The 19,381-nt window shown below is 41.4% G+C and overlaps 1 protein-coding gene and 1 long non-coding RNA gene across 2 annotated transcripts; both read left to right on the top strand.

Annotated features, from left to right (window-relative positions):
- The first annotated feature begins 376 nt into the window (after window positions 1–376).
- LOC148926482 (uncharacterized) lies at window positions 377–2,329 on the top strand. The gene is made up of 4 exons (XM_089059145.1): window positions 377–435; window positions 801–1,065; window positions 1,149–1,640; window positions 1,961–2,329. Exons 1-4 carry the CDS (start codon window positions 377–379, stop codon window positions 2,327–2,329), a joined length of 1,185 nt encoding a protein of 394 aa, XP_088915271.1.
- Window positions 2,330–4,333: 2,004 nt separating this feature from the next.
- LOC148926481 (uncharacterized) lies at window positions 4,334–6,724 on the top strand. Its single transcript, XR_016130473.1, has 2 exons — window positions 4,334–4,629; window positions 5,407–6,724. It is a non-coding gene; the product is annotated as an uncharacterized LOC148926481 (long non-coding RNA).
- Window positions 6,725–19,381: the final 12,657 nt, after the last annotated feature.

Below are 19,381 nucleotides of genomic sequence, written 5' to 3'. Positions count from 1 at the left end.
AATGACCGCCATTGACATATTTGCAAGGATTAGCAGCCTTGTTTTGATGTCGACTGCTATGAATAATTTCATGACATCATTGGGTTCTATGGAGAATAACGATATTGAACTAAATATGGCAGCTTTAGGCATTCTAGTCATCACTATTGCTGGAAATGTCATCATTCATATTGTTGAGATCCTTAGCTCTGGACCTATGTCATCTGTGATTCAGTCCCAACAGATTGCATTTGCTGCCTTCATGCTCCTCTTCCTTGTGACGTTATGTTCTGTATCGTTGATGGTTCCAGGAGCCAAAAGATACATAGGATTGAAGTATAATGAAATGCCCAAATAGGTCACAAATCGAAGATTTAGTAGTGTTGAACTTGAAAATATGGTAAAAGCGTATTGGGTGATGGCTGCAACTAGCAGCCCTCAGTTTGTTCTTGCAAGGTCTGCCATTTCTTCTATTTCAGGACTCTTGTGTGTTTTCACAGCTCTATTTTTCGCAGAAGTTTGGATTAAAAAATTCCTTATTCAGTATGAATCTACGATGCTGGTCTCATAAAAAATTTAGAGATTCATGGTTCGGATCATAGCTGGTCCGTAGTATGGATTTTTATCATTCAGATTATTGGAGTGGCAATGGGAACTATTGCTCCTCTGTTGAGATGGTTCGTTGTTTTTTGGTTCGAGATTTCTGAGACGGAACGAAAGAGCTTAAGAGATGATGTCTAGGTGGACAAGTACTGGACTTGGAGGCTAGTCGAGTGGAGAGACGGATCACTTCCTTTTCAACTTCAAAACCGCGCTTGCAGGAAGTTGCTTCGAAATGCTATAAGATTTTTACTGAATTTCTTCATAGGGGTTCAGATTCTCTTTGTATTGGCTGCCAAACTAGTTCTGTTCCTCCCTGCTATATTTGTTAGAACAGTCTTCTTGTGTTTCTGCAAGAATAAAAGACCTGTTTCAGTGGGAGCACATGTTGGTTTTAACCAATATGTTATTCTACTTGAAGGTGAGCCACAATTGCCTTCTATAATCCTTAAGAACATCTGCAACGAGGCGGATAAGCTGATAAAAGTAGGCCAAAAAAAGCAGCCCAAGGATCTGATCCAATTTCTAAACAAATCTTCAAACTTCAACGGGGTGGGACGATTTGACAGCAGAGAAATCCCAAGTTTGCATTCTCTAGAACCTCCAAATTGCTGGTCTATGCCCGTGGTGACTTTGACAGCAGAGAAATCCCAAGTTTGCATTCTCTAGAACCTCCAAATTGCTGGTCTATGCCCGTGGTGACTTTGACAGCCATTTCACTTGCTCTTCTCAACTTTGCAGACGAGAAGGCTAACCAGTTAATGGTTTGCATTAGTGAGGGCTTGCCCATTGCGAAACTTATTGAGGAAACTCTAGACAGATCCGGAGAGTTAGAAAGCATCAGAAAAGTAGCAGTTGTGGTTTGGGAAGGTGTTGAAATGTACAAAAAATGGGATGAGATGGATTTGGAGAGCACGAGAGTGAGAGGAGCAACACACAAGGAAACAGTTCAAAACCTTTCTACCATTGCTAAAAAGATTGTGACAAATTTTATGCCTCAAAAGAGTGATATTCTAATGCAGAATGTTAAATTCTTCAAATCATTGTCTCACATCGACTTGGTGATGATCCTAGCTTCTCTATATAAGTGTGGATAACCCTCCCCCTTATGAGGCCTTTTAAGGGGTGAGTGGCCCATTTTTAATATGGTATCAGAGCAGGGCCCAAGTCGATGATGGTTTATCTCTTTATCTCTTCTCTTGCCTACCCACGTGATGGAAGTCCGATGTGTCATTCCGGCCCACACGTGAGGGGGCGTGTTAAAATTCTAATATCTTGTCCCACATCGGCTTGGTGATGATCCTAGCTTCTCTATATAAGTGTGGATAACCCTCCCCCTTATGAGGCCTTTTAAGGGGTGAGTGGCCCATTTCTAATACAGAACCCTCTAAACTGGCCTATTAGAGTTATAACAGCTAACTCACTGTACAGGATTACTCAGACGATCTTGCTGGGAATGGGAGATGGCGAGAACCAAGGTGGTGATGAGCTAGTTGAGAGTATATCCATCACAATCTCGGATATATTAGCCGCATGCCTCACCAATCTAGCGCAAGTCATAACGTTGAAGTGTCATAGAGAGGACATCAGAGAAAGGGAAGAAAGAGTGAGGCGAGCTGCAATTCTTCTTGGTGAAAGCAAGGAGATTCTTGAAATTCTGCAGCAGCGTGAGCTTCCGAGTTTGGATGTGGAGAAAGCTGCTAAGATTGACGAGTGGAGGGCATCCATGGCACAGGATCATATAGTATAGTACTAATTTTCATGTAATTTATTTATTTTCAGTTATATGATGTTTTTTTTATCATGTGTGGTTATAATTTTTATTTGTTTTGGGATTTCAGTTGTAAAATAAAATGTGTGTTCTTATCGATGTTTGTTATAACTTTTTATATGCTTTTGCTTAACGATGAAACAAATTAACCCTAATCCTATATGAAAAAGCTATATAAAGGTAAATTTAATCTAAGAAGGAAATCGAGTCGGAGACAACAACTAACAAATTACTAATTAATAAAATAATCAAAAGACAAACTTAAACTAAATTAATAGCAAGACCAACGCTCGTACATGCAGACGTCCATTTCCCATTCAAACTCTCTAGCTGGGCCTTAAAATTCGGCCCAGAAACTATCATGGTATTGGGCCCTTAACTCTATCGCCTACATCTTATTCAGAAGTATAGTATTTTACACTATTAAAATCATGAGAAGTAAAATTAGGTGATTGTTTAGATTATTCTAGATATATGATTCTCTAACAAGTGTTCAACTGCGGGAAGAGTAAAATTAAACATAATCCTTATTTGACTAGAATGTAAACTTACTTGTACTCCCTCGGTCCCATTACAGATGAGGCGTGTCTTTTTTGCCGTTATTTTGCAAATATGATAATAAATAGTTAAAATGAAGAGAAAATAAAATAAGAGAGAATAATATAAAAGAGAGTCGGATATAGAATATTACTTTACTTACTTTACTTTATCTCTACTCTAACTATTTATTAGTATCATATTTGCAAAACAACGTCCGAGTTGGAACGCCTCACTTGTAGCGGGATGGAGGGAGGAGTAATTCTTAATCAAGTTAGGATCCATTAGTTTGAGTTTAATGGTGAAAGAAAATTATGTTCAAAAGAAGCTTGACCCTTGCCCACTCCGCTTCATTAGTGTCAGAGATCATGTTCTTGAACAACGATAAGTAAGCGTATAATACTCATAGCCTTTATGTTCAGTAACTCTCGCTCGTCAAAATCCGTTTTAGTAACAATGGTTATATATGAATTGGGTAACTATAGATGAAAATTAGGATGAATTGAATGATAAAAAAATAAAAATATGAAAAATGGGCAAAAAGCGGCTAGTTTTTTTTCTTTTTTCGGGAAGTGTCCAATATTTTTTTTTTCATTTTCGAATCTTCCGAATTAAAAAAAATTAGTTAAAGAGGTCGGATTTTTTATTTTTATTTTGTCTAGTTTAATTAATCAAATCCAAAACATCGTGTCTCTAAATAGTATATATGATGCTTAGTATATGATAGTCAGTTGCAATTTTATTCCCTGTATTCGAAATCCTGGAACTGACCTTTAGTTATACTAGATCTACCTTTAGTTTATACTAGATCTACCCAGTAAACTGTAGATATTTTTAGTACTAATAAATAGTGCATCAGCGCCTTGCCGAGACGGGCCACCCGCAACGCTGGCTCGCCCACCGAGCCAGCTTAGGGCTGTGTTGCGCGTGCCCTTAGACTTATTTTTTGGGTATTACAGCTCACCTCTCTTTAAGAAATTTGGTGCTCAGAATTTTTTATATAAATCTGAATATTGCATTCATATCACACCGTCTTGTTCATCCATAACTTCTCTTTATATCTCTATCTTAAAATTTTATTATTGACACTGAACTTGATTTTTATGAGACTAATATAAAAAATGAAACTGTAGGTAATCTTCCCATTTCATCAACAAAAGTCAGCTCATTGATACATGCATGTTATACCATTCTCTCCAAAATTTTAGTGACATTCATATTTTTCTATTATTTCCAACGGTATTTAGTTAGCGCAAGTACGTAAATCATACAATGAAAAGAAAAGAATAAAAAAGATAAAAGTGAAGATAGAAAAGACAGGTCGTGGTTGATTGAGATAAAATAACTGCGACATGCACGTTGCTTGTTCCACATCTAGCTAGCATTTTAAAGGCATCCACTTTTTTCAAAAGAAAAGAGAATGGATATGATCCCCCTGGCCCCTTCATATCATAACCAATAGTGGACAACACTAATAGAAAGACTATTGATTAAATGTGAATTACTACTATATAAAGTTCAGGCTCAGGGAACGGAAAGAAAGAGAAGTAGAAATCGAATCAACAGAGTTAGCTTTCTAGCTCATGGCTTCTTCCGAAACACCAATTGGGACGGAATATCTGGACCAAGTGCAAGCATCACTTGATTCAACAATGCCGTGGATAGGCATGTACATTGCAGCACACTTGCAATGGCGGCCGATGCTTTCAGTGGCTTCAGAAGCAAAAAGTATTGGCTTCCCTGTAAGTATATCTCTCTTAACGCTTTCTCCCTCACACTCTTAGCAGTGGCCATGAAACTACCCGTAGATTTAACAAACTTGGAAAAAACCATCAATGTTAATTTCACAAGGATTAGCAGCCTCGTTTTGATGCCGACTGCTATGAGTAATTTCATGACATCTTTGGGTGGCATGGATAATAATGAGATTTTACTAAACATGGCAGCTTTAGGCATTCTTGTCATCACTATTGCTGAAAATGTATGCATTCATCTTGTTCAGATGTGTGGCTTTCCGTATGTGTTATATGTGTTGCTACCCCAACAGGCTACATATGTTGCCTTCATGCTCTTCTTCCTTGTGATTTTATGTTGTATGTCGTTGATGGTTGCTGGAGCTAGAATAGACATAGGATTGAAGTATGATGAAATTCATTGTGCAGTTTTGGCTAGACAAGTACAGTACTGGGGAAGGTTTAGTGTTGGTGATGTCGAAAATATGGTGAAAGGGTATTGGGTGATGGCTCAAACTAATAGTTCTCAGTTAGTTCTTGCAACTTCTGCCATTTCTCATATTTCAGGCCCTCTTGTGTCTTTTTGTGGCTCTGTTTTTGTTAATAGCTCGGATTAGAAATAGTCCTGTAGTTTCGGTTGCGAGTTGGAAAACCCACAATTATTTTTGGTCTGGTACTTCAAACTGTGACTGGTCCGTCAGCTAGATTATGAACATTGAGTGTGTTGGAGTGGTAATTGGAATTATTGCTCCTCTGATGAGATGGTTTGCTGCTTTGTGGTTCAAGATATCTCAGACGGAACGAAGGAGCTTCAGAGATGAAGTCAAGGTTGGCAAGTACTGGACTTGGATGCTGGTATAATGGAGAGACGGATCACTTCCTTTTCAAGTACAAAACCACGCATGCAAGAAGCTTCTTCGTGGTGCACTAAGAATTATTCTGAATTTCTTCATCGGTGTTCAGATCCTCTTTGTTTTGGCTGCCAAACTAGTTTTGTTCCTCTCTGCTAAATTTGGTCGTGCAGTTTTCTTGTGTTTCTGCAGCTGCAAGAACAAAAGACCTGCTTTAGAGGCAAGGGAAGGAGCACAAGTGGATTTTAAGAAATATGTACTTCTACTTGAAGGTGAGCCAGAATTGCCTTCTAAAATCCTCAAGAACATCTGCAATGAGGCGGATAAGCTGATAAAAGTAGGCCAAAAAAAGCAGCCCAAGGAGCATCTGATGCTACTTCTAAAGAAATCTTCAAGCTTCGTTGGAGTGGCACAGTTTGACAACGGAAGACTTCGAGGTTTGCACATTCCAGAACCTCCAAAATGCTGGGCTCTGCTCGTGGTGACTTCGACAGCCATTTCAGTTGCTCTTACCAACATTGCTGATGAGAAGGTTAACCAGTTATAGGATTCTATTCGTCAAGGGCTGCCCATATTGGAGCTTATCGAGGAAACTCTAGACAACTGGATTGTTAAAAAGCATCAGAAAAGCAGCAGGTGAATTTTGGGATGGAGTTGAAAAGTACAGAAAATGGGATAAGACCGATTTGAAGAGCACGGAACTTCGATCACTTTCTTATAATGCAGAAAAGATGGTAGAAGAATTTATGGTTGGAAATAAGATGATCTAAAGCAGAACCCTCTAAACTGGCTTGCTAGAGTTATAGCTGCTAACTCAATGTACAGGATTTCTAAAACGATCTTGCTACCATTGCGATATGATGAGCACCTAGATGATGATGCGCTATTTGAGAGTATATCCATCCAAATCTCGGATATACTAGCAGCGTGCCTCACCAATCTAGTGCAGGTCATAACATTGAAGTGTCACACGAACAACATCAAAGAAATGGAAGAGAGTGTGAGGCGAGCAGCAATTCTTCTTGGTGACACTAAAACGATACTTGAAATTGTGCAACAGCGTAAGCTTCCAGAGTTTGGATGTGGAGAGGGCTGCTAAGATTGGAGTGGAGGAAGCTCTGGATATAGTATAGTACTAATTTTCATGTTGTTTATCTAATTTCAGTTATATGATGTTTCTTATCACGCGTGGTTATAATTTTAACTATCTGTTTTGGGATTTTCCTTGCAAATAAAATGTGTGTTCTTATCAATGTAGGCTATAACTTTTTATATGCTTTTGATTCTCAACATCGTATATATACAAAGGAAACTAGCTATTTAATATTGAGAAAATATGGTTTATGTGTACGATGCCACAAATGGGATTGGATGTCTGTTTAATGAGTCATATACTCCTCCGGTCGCAAAATGTTGTCTATGTTTGACTTAGCACGGGTTTAAGAAATGTGAAGAAAATGAATGAAAAAAATTAGCAGAATGTGAGTCTCCTATTTATATATTCCCTCCGTCCCACTTCATGTGAGGCAAAACTTTTGGGCATAGGCTTTTAGGAGTGAAATAAAGTAGAGAGAAAAAATAGGAGATCAGATGCGTAAGAGAGATAGAGTGTTGCTTTTTGCCATAAAATGTCTTACATATAGTGGGACGGCCTAAAAATGAATATGCCTCACTTATAATGGAACAGAGGGAGTATTAATTATAAATAGAATATCAGTATAACAAGTTAGTGGAAAGTGGAGTCTAGTGAACAAAAATAGGGAAAACCAAAGTAGACAACATTTAGGTGACAGACCAAAATGACAAAAGTGGATAACATTTCACTGACAACAAAGAGATTAAACGCTATGTCTGAGCACTAGGAAGAGGTGTAATTTGAATTACAAAAACATGTTGTTCAAAAGACTAACGCAACAAATTAACCCTAGTCCTATACGAAAAAGCTAATTTAAAGATAAATCTAATCTAGGAAGAAGGGAATCATTCCTACATAAAAGAGTAAAAAAGATGCTAATTAAAACTATAGTTGTAACAGCCCGCCCTCCTAAAGTACAATAAATGCGGCGAACTGCTACCCAACCGACTCCAAAGATGTAAATATAGGCCAGGGTTACATTTAGAGAGAAATATCAGAGTAATTAATAGTAAAGACTTGATCTAGAAATTTTAAAGAAAGAATATGTCATAAATGGTTCAAAGGTCTTAAATGTACGACATGGTATCCCAGACAAAATCATAAGGAAAAGGGCTAAGGCCACAAACAAACGTAAGATGCAAATATCCCCAAAAGAAATTCCAAAGAGTATCAAAATTCAGCGGAAAACGACCAAGAGAGAAGCATAGCTATGTATGGTGACACAACTACACTTAAAGTTCAACATATCCATATTCATTAAGTAAGCTGCTCAACACCCGCCACCGCTCGTCATCATTCAACCTGCACATAGGAAAACACATGCAGGGCTGAGTATTTTGAAATACTCAGTGAGCTCATTGCCAAAACATTTTATTTAATAAGTTATGCCACCCTTACCAAGTGAACTCGAGTTTTAAGCAGTTAATAGAAATATCACGAGTATCACAAAATATTTTCCATAGACTGGCCAGTCAAAATAACTCTCCATTTTCCTCATCAAATTCCACAATCACATATCACAATCTTTCCATGGTGCGACGAAAGCGTGGCCACGCTTTTCGCCCACGAGACCGGCCGACTAGCTAGGACGGCTCACGATCCCCTCGTATACACAGCCTGGTAGGGTTTGCGGCCCATACTCAGACCCGAATTCGTATATCATATCCATAGCCCTATAGCCCAATGGAGCGAACTCACAAACTAGGCATCAGACACACAATCTCACAATAAAACAAACATAGGCATGGCATAACAGTTAAACCACCCTTATAGCTCCGATAATTATCTTTGACAAAATAAAAGAGAGTTTTTGAGAGTAAAGCCCACCTTGACTGCTTAGATTTCAAGTAGTTTCGCTTTTTCCGATATCTGGCTTCGCAACCGAGGTTTCACCTTTAAATTCACATAGGCACGTATTCACAAATTAGGTTCAATTATAAATTCTTAACTTATGCATGTCTCGTTACTTCTCTCTTTCCCAACGATTCACCTAACTCTTCATAACCTATAGATTTCAAGTCACACTCACCAAGAATTACTAATTTCAAGTCATGCTTAACATACATATATTTCTTAGCATCTCAACCCTAGATCTATCATCATATGTTATGCAAAAGTATTTAGCCATCAAGCACATACTACACAACACACACTTCAACACACACACACACACCACACGCATAACACACACACACACACGGCACACACACACCTCACCCTCTCGGCACACACACACACACATGTTCCCATATCCCTTCTTATCCCTTTTTCTCTCAATTAATATGCATGAAGGTTCAAGAACACCGATTAAATCGGTTGGAAGAAAAAGAAAAGGAGAGGTATAAGAAGAACAACATAACTCTTAAACGAAAATACCTTTTTAGAGAAAATCAATCGGTAGAAACAAAGTATAGGCTTGGTTCTTCAATATCCACGGATTAGACTTCGATTTCTTCTCAAAAGATGAAGGATTTATGGAGTAAAGTGGAAGAAAATTGAGAGAGCATATGGGGGAGGGATTTTCGAAAACTATGGGGGCTAGGGTTGGGGTTGGTTCTTATTTATAGAGTCCAATGAGATCTTTAGGTAATAAGAATAGAATATTTGGTAAGATCTCATTCTCCATAAATCAAATAAAATGATATAATATTTGTGAAGTAGGGAAGAAGAATTAACAAAAATAGAAGATGGCAAATCCCCAATATTTTCGAAAATAATGCTTTCCATAAAGCCAAGATTTTGTTTTGGTATTTTCCCATATAGTATAAGATATTATGGAGCAAAATAAAAATAAGGAAAATCCTCCATGGAATAAGGTAATAGGCGATTTCTAGCCTATTTAAACAAGGTATGGATTTTGACTATTAATTAAAATAAGGTATGGTAAGGTTCTCTTGAAATATGGAAAGATTTGGTAGATTAATTAAATTCTAGGTATGGAGGGAAATTAAGTGAGGGATCAAATAAAATCAATTAAATTCATTCCTTCCCAACTATAGTGATTTTCGAAAATCACTATGAAATAAGGGGGCTCGATTTTTGTGTTTCTAAACAAGGAAATAATTGGCTCTTAGAACTTAATAAATACCCCAAGGATTAAATTAAATCCGGAAAAATAGAAATCCTCCACAAAAGGGGCTAGGGTTCGAAATTCACAAGAATTAGGGTGACAAGTATTTATGGAAATTTTCTCCAACATTCTCACTCACCCTTAAACAATTAAATTGCCACATAAACAATAAATAAAACACATGCCACATCATCAAATCAACAAGTTTGACTTTTCAAACTTTCAACATAGATTCATCTCACGAAATTAAAGCATTCTCGATTCCACGTCATCAACAATTAATTCTACGGCTCTAAGATTAGGGTTTTAAATTCCGGGGCGTTACATCCTACCACACTTAAAGAAAATTTCGTCCCGAAATTTGGTACCTTTCACGGAAAGAGTTCCGGGTATAGCTCTATCATCTTATCCTCCTGTTCCCACGTGGCTTCCTCGGGTCCGTGGTTTCTCCATTGAATCTTCACGAAAGCTGTGGTTTTATTTCTCAAGGTTTGAACCTTTCGATCTAAGACTATCTGGGGTTGCTCCTCGTAGCTCAGATCCGGGCTTACAGCAATATCCTCATTACGAATCACATGCTTCGGATCGAACACGTATTTCCGCAGCTGTGATACATGAAACACGTTGTGTACACTCCCAAGGCTGGGCGGCAGCGCTAAACGATAAGCTACAGGTCCTACTCCTTCTAGAATCTCGTACGGCCCGATAAAACGCGGCTTCAGTTTGCCCTTGACTCCGAAACGTGTTATCCCTTTCGACGGGGATACTTTGAGAAAAACTTTATCGCCAGCGTGGAACTGCAAATCCGTCCGTCGGACGTCGGCATACGACTTCTGTCTGTCCTGAGCTTCCTTCATCCGCGTGCGGATTTGTCGAACGATTCCGACCATCTCTTCGACTGAATCGAGTCCAAGCGCTCTTCGTTCGCCAACCTCGTCCCAATAAAGCGGTGATCTACACTTTCTCCCGTAGAGTGCTTCGTATGGCGTCATGCCGATCGTTGCTTGAAAACTGTTGTTGTAGGCGAACTCGATCAATGGGAGTGCGGTCTCCCAACTTCCGCCTCGGTCGAGCACCACGGCTCTTAACATATCCTCGAGAGTTAGTATCGTCCTCTCGGATTGTCCATCGGATTGGGGGTGGAAAGCGGTGCTAAAGTTTAAACGCGTTCCAAGCTCGCGTTGTAAACTAATCCAAAACTTTGAGGTAAACTTCGGGTCACGATCAGACGTAATCGTCACTGGAACTCCATGTAGTCGCACGATCTCTCGAATGTAGATCCGAGCCAGCTTATCCGATCCGTGGGTTACGGGGATTGGTATGAAATGCGCGCTCTTGGTAAGTCGATCGATGATCACCCAAATCGCGGTATTCCCTTTAAGGGTTTTTGGCAACGCCGTCACGAAGTCCATAGCGATGTGCTCCCATTTCCACTCAGGTATCTCCAGCGGTTGTAACTTCCCGTACGGTCGTTGGTGTAAGGCTTTCACCTGTTGACAGGCTAAGCAGCGCTCCACGAAAGCTGCGACGTCTCGCTTCATGCCGCTCCACCAAAAGGACTTCTTCAGATCCTGATACATCTTCGTGCTCCCGGGATGAGCAGTGTATGGGGTTTCGTGCGCTTCGCTCAAGATCTCGTTCCTAAGACTCTCGTCGTTCGGCACACACAATCTCCCTTCAAAGGTAAGAGCGTTATCGGAAGCCTCACTAAAACTTCCGGACTCACCGGTTCTCACTTCGACTCGAATCTATTCTAATCTTTCATCTAGCCGTTGAGCTGCAACGATCCTCGTTCGTAGATCAGGTTCCACTATCAACGCGGCAATCCGGCCTTCCACGATTTCGGGGGTTCTAACTACCTCTATTCGCAACTTACTCAACTCTCGTACTAAGTTTTCCTCTTCTGCCGGAAAAACAGCGAGTTGCGAATGGTCTCTACGGCTTAAAGCGTCTGCTACCACGTTTGCCTTGCCAGGGTGGTAGTTGATACCACAATCGTAGTCCTTCACCAGCTCGAGCCATCTCCGTTGTCGCATGTTCAGGTCCTTCTGCTCGAAGAAGTACTTCAAACTCTTGTGGTCCGTAAAGATTTCACACCTAACTCCGTAGAGATGGTGCCTCCAAATCTTTAGGGCATGCACTACCGCGGCTAACTCTAAGTCGTGGGTGGGGTAGTTCAACTCGTGCGGTTTCAACTGTCGCGACGCGTAAGCGATCACCTTGTTGTTCTGCATCAACACGCATCCTAATCCGACCTTTGAAGCGTCGGTATAAACTACGTAGTCGACTCCAAGCTCTGGCACGGCTAACACTGGTGCGGTGGTCAGTTTTTCCTTCAACAGCTGGAAACTCGCTTCACACTCCGGCGTCCAACTCACCTTGATTCCTTTCTTGAGCCGCTGGGTCATTGGTCTCGCTATCTTAGAGAATCCTTCTATGAACCTTCGGTAGTATCCTGCCAAACCCAGGAAACTCCGAATCTCGTTCTGCGTCGATGGCGACTTCCATTGCTGCACCGCCTCAACTTTGGCGGGGTCCACTCGGATTCCTTCTGCTGACACGATGTGCCCTAAGAAGTTGACTTCCTTCAGCCAGAATTCACACTTGCTGAATTTGGCGTACAACTTCTCCTTCCTCAATGTCTCCAGCGCGATCCGTAGGTGCTCCGCGTGCTCCTCCTCGTTCTTCGAGTAGACTAGGATATCATCTATGAACACTAAGACGAACGTATCTAGGTACGGGTGGAAAACGCGGTTCATTAAGTCCATAAACACGGCTGGGGCGTTGGTTAGACCGAACGGCATCACGACGAACTCATAGTGACCATATCTGGTACGGAAAGCGGTTTTAGGGATATCCTCTTTTCGCACTTTCAGCTGGTGGTATCCGGACTTCAGATCCATCTTAGAGAACACTCCGGCTCCTCGGAGTTGATCGAACAGGTCATCTATCCTCGGCAACGGGTACTTATTCTTGAGGGTCAACTTGTTCAACTCTCTATAGTCGATACACATTCTCATTGACCCATCTTTCTTCTTAACGAAGAGCACCGGTGCGCCCCATGGCGAAACACTGGGCCTAACGAAACCTAGGTCCATGAGCTCTTGCAGCTGAATCTTTAACTCCTCTAACTCCTTAGGTGCCATGCGGTACGGCGCCTTTGATATGGGTGCGGCTCCAGGTTCGAGATCGATCGCAAACTCTAACTGCCTATCGGGCGGCGGTCCAGGTAATTCCTCGGGAAAGACATCGGGAAAATCTTGTACGACAGCAACGTCTTCAAGCCTCGCTTCCTCCTTCTCTTCTCCGTGGAGATAGACAAGATAGGCCGGGCGTCCTTTTCTCAACATTGCGGTGGCTTGTAACGCGGAGACTATAGCTATTCGTCGGTTCATCGAGATTCCGTGGTAAACGATGGGTTTCGCACCCGGAGTTTGCAGGGTTATTAGCCTCTCCTTGCAGCGAATTGTCGCAAAATTCGCAGTCAACCAATCCATTCCTAGGATTACGTCAACGTCTTTCATCGCCATAACTTGCAGGTCGCGAGCCACTAACCTACGTTCTCCTAGTACGATTTCTATGTTCAAGCAAAAACGAGAGATCTCTATCATTCCTCCTACTGGTGAGGACACCATCATCTTATGTTCGGATTTCCTAGTAGGCAAGCTTAGGGTTTGAACACACAACTCGGATATGAAAGAATGAGATGCGCCTGTGTCAAACAAAACAACAACGGGGGTATCAAGGATTTCACCTATACCTGCTAGATTTCCATTTTCGGGCTTTCCTTGCTCGACCTTGGGCTGCTTCTGCTCTATTGCGTACGCTCTAGCCGGGGCAGGAAGTCTTGGGCGGTCGGGCTGCTGCAGCCGCAGGGGCTGGTTCCGGCTCACTCCCGAGCCTGTAGGTGGCGTTCTCTGCTGCTGACGGAAACCCTGGTGGTTCTGTCTCGACCCGTTTCCCTTGCTCGGACATTCCCTCAAGAAATGACCGCTTCCTCCACAGTTGAAACACCGCGTCGGGTTCGGTCCTCTACACTCCCCGAAATGGTACCTTGTGCAAACGCTGCACTGGGGTGGTCTGGCACGGGGGTCACTCCTTGGGTTGAACGAAGACTGTCCTCCCTCGTACGGTGGCCTGTTCTGAGTGGGGCGGTATCGCTTGTTGTCGTAGGGAACCCTACTCCCCTCCCATCTCCTCTTATCATGGTTGGGTCGCGGCGGGGGCAGTGTCGTCACGGTGTTCCCTACGCTCTTCTCCTTTGGCATTGCTGCCTCTACATCCAAAGTGAGGGCTAACGCCTCGGCGTACGTAAGGGTTCCACGAACTGCCAAAGCCATCCTAATCTCGTGCCTAAGACCTTCACGAAACTTATCGGCCAGTTTCTCGTCAGTATTGGTCTATTCCGGCACGTAGCGGGTCATGTCACAAAGTGCACGGTCGTACTCGGTTACAGACAGACGTCCTTGGGTGAGATTGTGAAACTCAGCGGCTTTCGCCTTTCGGTAACTCTTGGGTACGTACTTGTCGTAGATCTCAGTCTTGAATTCTTCCCAAGTCATCCCGTCTATACGATCCTGGGACATGGTCTTCAACTTGGTGTCCCACCAAAAATCGGCAGATCCGGTCAGCTGATGCGTCACGCAGATCATCTTCTCCGCGTCGTTACACACTAAGGTCCTAAAGATGCGTTCCAAGGCACGTATCCAAGTTTCAGCTCGTGCAGGATCACCCATCCCATCGAAGGTAGGAGGCTTCTGGTCAAGGAACAGCTTCACAACTTCCTTGTCCACTTGCGGGGGTGGTGGTGGTGGTGGTGACGGCGGTCTTGGTTGCGTCACACTTTCCTCTACCGAAACCTGGGAGGTACGTTCCTCATTCCTCACGTTACGTCTTGGCGGCATCCTGATTTTCACACTCGAATTGTTAGCGCACTATTTTTTTCAAAGTAGCAATAGGGTACTTTGAGACAAAGATGTGTATATACAAAGATTTTCATTTGGACTCATTTTCAAGTAGGGTCTAAAGAAAGACCATATAATAACATTTGTGAGGTACACAAGTGCGCAAGAGAGAACATAATAAGGTTGCACCATGAGGTGGTAAGCACTTGAAAATTGATAGAACAAGCAGTTATGCTCACTCAATAAGGATGAGAAAGAGTGAAGACGTCTTTTGGCAAACAATAGAACAAAAGGTACGATTTCCCCATAAATTTCATAAAGATTTCAAAAGGTCTTGGTACAATGAATAAGAAAAGAAGTGCAAAGAAATTGTGAAAACAACAACGGAATTAAAGGTTCTAGCATTCAAAAAAAAAAAAACATGGGGAAAGGGAAAACAAAATCGCTACTCGAGCACTAGCCACTTCTGTTTTCGTCCTCCTCGGGTTCTTCCGACTCTCCAACACTCTCGGCGCTCGAACGCTCTCCTCTCTCGAACTGTCCCATCCCCTCGTCTTCCTTCTCGTCGCTAAGGGGCGAAGGAATCGAGGTAAGCATCTCTCCGGACTCTCTTATGATTGCTCGAGGGGCTAATACGCGCATCCTAAGGGTCCTTCTACGGGGTACGCGAGCAACGTGCGGTTCCTCATCATCGCGATACTTCATTCGGCGTGCTGCTCCTGGCGAGTACTTTTGCGTTGGCGGATGGAGCGGAGGTCCATCAACTGCGGTCGACATGGCCGGAAGCAAAACTCCCATAAGGCCGACGAAGTCTCCTCGAGGCGTATACTCGGGCGGACTAAACCAGACGTAGGATACTGAGGCCTGAGCGGTCCACTCGCTCCAAGGGGAAGGTAGTATGTGGATAAGTCGCATGATTCCCTCGTGATGGGTAGTCTCGTACGCGTAGGCGTCCAGCCAATGACCATAAAAGTCGGTGACGAAGTTCAGAAGGAACTGCTCTCCGTCCCATTCCATCTCTCTAAAGCGCTCTACCGGAAAGTCTCTGTTCTTAGCGTAACGGTTGCGCATAAGGGCGTGATAGGGTTGGACCATCTACAAAAGGGAAAAAGGAACAAGTCAGCACCATCACCAAAGTGGAAAAGAATAGATAGTACGTGATCTCAAATGGTGCTGCGAAAGTGGATAAGAGTCAAAAGATGGTAGTTCAAAACGTCGCGTCCAAGGTTCTCGTCCCTAGATAACTAATCGTGCGTTTTCTGTTCACGTTTCGTCGAGTCTTCTTGTACACAAACGGCCTTAAGCTAGTTCTTTCGCGTTCCTAGAGTTGGTTCAAGCGCTGTGATCGTCTCGCTAAAGCATACTAGGTTCGAAAGTCCAAGTCTAGGCATCACAACAAGCCAACATAGTCCCAAACAATCACATTCGCATTTCAAGTTCTCATACAACCTTCATCAATCATTCAAGAAGCATCGCTTCGCATTCATAAAATTCTTAACACATAAGGCATGCTTTTCACAAGTTCTCATATTCAACATATCCTCATTAGGAAAACGTTACTTCTTATTCACAGCGTTTCCAAAAGCATCAAGTTTCAAACATAAGTCACAAAATATTTAGTACCTCTTTCTTCGCGGTTGAATGATACGAGTTGCGGTGTTGAGCTTTTCCACATTTTAATTTATTAACGACACGACTACAAAGACAACCTAAAGTTCGAAAAGACTCTTGGGTCCAGAGCGGAAAGAACTGAGGCTCTGATACCAACTGTAACAGCCCGCCCTCCTAAGGTACAATAAATGCGGCGAACTGCTACCCAACCGACTCCAAAGATGTAAATATAGGCCAGGGTTACATTTAGAGAGAAATATCAGAGTAATTAATAGTAAAGACTTGACCTAGAAATTTTAAAGAAAGAATATGTCATAAATGGTTCAAAGGTCTTAAATATACGACATGGTATCCCAGACAAAATCATAAGGAAAACGGGTAAGGCCACAAACAAACGTAAGATGCAAATATCCCCAAAAGAAATTCCAAAGAGTATCAAAATTCAGCGTAAAACGACCAAGAGAGAAGCATAGCTATGTATGGTGACACAACTACACTTAGAGTTCAACATATCCATATTCATTAAGTAAGCTGCTCAACACCCGCCACCGCTCGTCATCATTCAACCTGCACATAGGAAAACACATGCAGGGCTGAGTATTTTGAAATACTCAGTGAGCTCATTGCCAAAACATTTTATTTAATAAGTTATGCCACCCTTACCAAGTGAACTCGAGTTTTAAGCAGTTAAGAGAAATATCACGAGTATCACAAAATATTTTCCATAGACTGGCCAGTCAAAATAACTCCCCATTTTCCTCATCAAATTCCACAATCACATATCACAATCTTTCCATGGTGCGACGAAAGCGTGGCCACGCTTTTCGCCCACGAGACCGGCCGACTAGCTAGGACGGCTCACGATCCCCTCGTGTACACAGCCTGGTAGGGTTTGCGGCCCATACTCAGACCCGAATTCGTATATCATATCCATAGCCCTATAGCCCAATGGAGCGAACTCACAAACTAGGCATCAGGCACACAATCTCACAATAAAACAAACATAGGCATGGCATAACAGTTAAACCACCCTTATAGCTCCGATAATTATCTTGGACAAAATAAAAGAGAGTTTTTGAGAGTAAAGCCCACCTTGACTGCTTAGATTTCAAGTAGTTTCGCTTTTTCCGATATCTGGCTTCGCAACCGAGGTTTCACCTTTAAATTCACATAGGCACGTATTCACAAATTAGGTTCAATTATAAATTCTTAACTTATGCATGTCTCGTTGCTTCTCTCTTTCCCAACGATTCACCTAACTCTTCATAACCTATAGATTTCAAGTCACACTCACCAAGAATTACTAATTTCAAGTCATGCTTAACATACATATATTTCTTAGTGTCTCAACCCTAGATCTATCATCATATGTTATGCAAAAGTATTTAGCCATCAAGCACATACTACACAACACACACTTCAACACACACACACACACCACACGCATAACACACACACACACACGGCACACACACACCTCACCCTCTCGGCACACACACACACACATGTTCCCATATCCCTTCTTATCCCTTTTTCTCTCAATTAATATGCACGAAGGTTCAAGAACACCGATTAAATCGGTTGGAAGAAAAAGAAAAGGAGAGGTATAAGAAGAACAACATAACTCTTAAACGAAAATACCTTTTTAGAGAAAATCAATCGGTAGAAACAAAGTATAGGCTTGGTTCTTCAATATCCACGGATTAGACTTCGATTTCTTCTCAAAAGATGAAGGATTTATGGAGTAAAGTGGAAGAAAATTGAGAGAGCATATGGGGGAGGGATTTTCGAAAACTATGGGGGCTAGGGTTGGGGTTGGTTCTTATTTATAGAGTCCAATGAGATCTTTAGGTAATAAGAATAGAATATTTGGTAAGATCTCATTCTCCATAAATCAAATAAAATGATATAATATTTGTGAAGTAGGGAAGAAGAATTAACAAAAATAGAAGATGGCAAATCCCCAATATTTTCGAAAATAATGCTTTCCATAAAGCCAAGATTTTGTTTTGGTATTTTCCCATATAGTATAAGATATTATGGAGCAAAATAAAAATAAGGAAAATCCTCCATGGAATAAGGTAATAGGCGATTTCTAGCCTATTTAAACAAGGTATGGATTTTGACTATTAATTAAAATAAGGTATGGTAAGGTTCTCTTGAAATATGGAAAGATTTGGTAGATTAATTAAATTCTAGGTATGGAGGGAAATTAAGTGAGGGATCAAATAAAATCAATTAAATTCATTCCTTCCCAACTATAGTGATTTTCGAAAATCACTATGAAATAAGGGGGCTCGATTTTTGTGTTTCTAAACAAGGAAATAATTGGCTCTTAGAACTTAATAAATACCCCAAGGATTAAATTAAATCCGGAAAAATAGAAATCCTCCACAAAAGGGGCTAGGGTTCGAAATTCACAAGAATTAGGGTGACAAGTATTTATGGAAATTTTCTCCAACATTCTCACTCACCCTTAAACAATTAAATTGCCACATAAACAATAAATAAAACACATGCCACATCATCAAATCAACAAATTTGACTTTTCAAACTTTCAACATAGATTCATCTCACGAAATTAAAGCATTCTCGATTCCACGTCATCAACAATTAATTCTAGGGCTCTAAGATTAGGGTTTTAAATTCCGGGGCGTTACAATAGTCATAACAAAACCAACTCTTGTGCTTGCAGACGTCCATTTCCCATGCAAACTATAGCTGGTTAGAACTAGACTACTCTCGCATGGGCTTTAACAAAAGGGCCTTATTATATTATTTTATTTTAGAAACACGAGAACATAAAATTAGGAATGACTTCAAGCAATGATCGGACTCATTACTTATAAGTTTGATTTTGATGTAAATGGTGAAAGAAAATTATATGCTATAAAATAAGCTTGACCCTTTCCCACTCGACTTCAATCGTGTCAGATATCATGTTCTTTAACAGCGATAAGCGTATAACATTCATCGCTTTTATGTTAAGTAACTCTCTCTGCAAAATCCTTCTTCCCCGACTTTTCTTTCAGCGACTGGCATGGGTCGTTGCCATTGACGTAGTCATCGATCAGCATAATACAATTTTGATTCATAAACCTTTTCAACTGAAATTATTCCATCATCCATCGCTGTTATTGCTCCGTGTCAATCTGATCACTATATGTCAATTGGTGAAAATAAGATACAC

This window comes from Salvia hispanica, chromosome 5 (genome assembly GCF_029641045.1).
Source record: "Salvia hispanica isolate PSC_SH4W2 chromosome 5, Shi_PSC_v1, whole genome shotgun sequence".
In the NCBI taxonomy this organism is placed as follows: Eukaryota; Viridiplantae; Streptophyta; class Magnoliopsida; order Lamiales; family Lamiaceae; genus Salvia; species Salvia hispanica.
The sequence above is the reverse complement of the archived record's forward strand: the minus strand, read 5'-3'. Positions and strand labels throughout refer to the sequence as shown.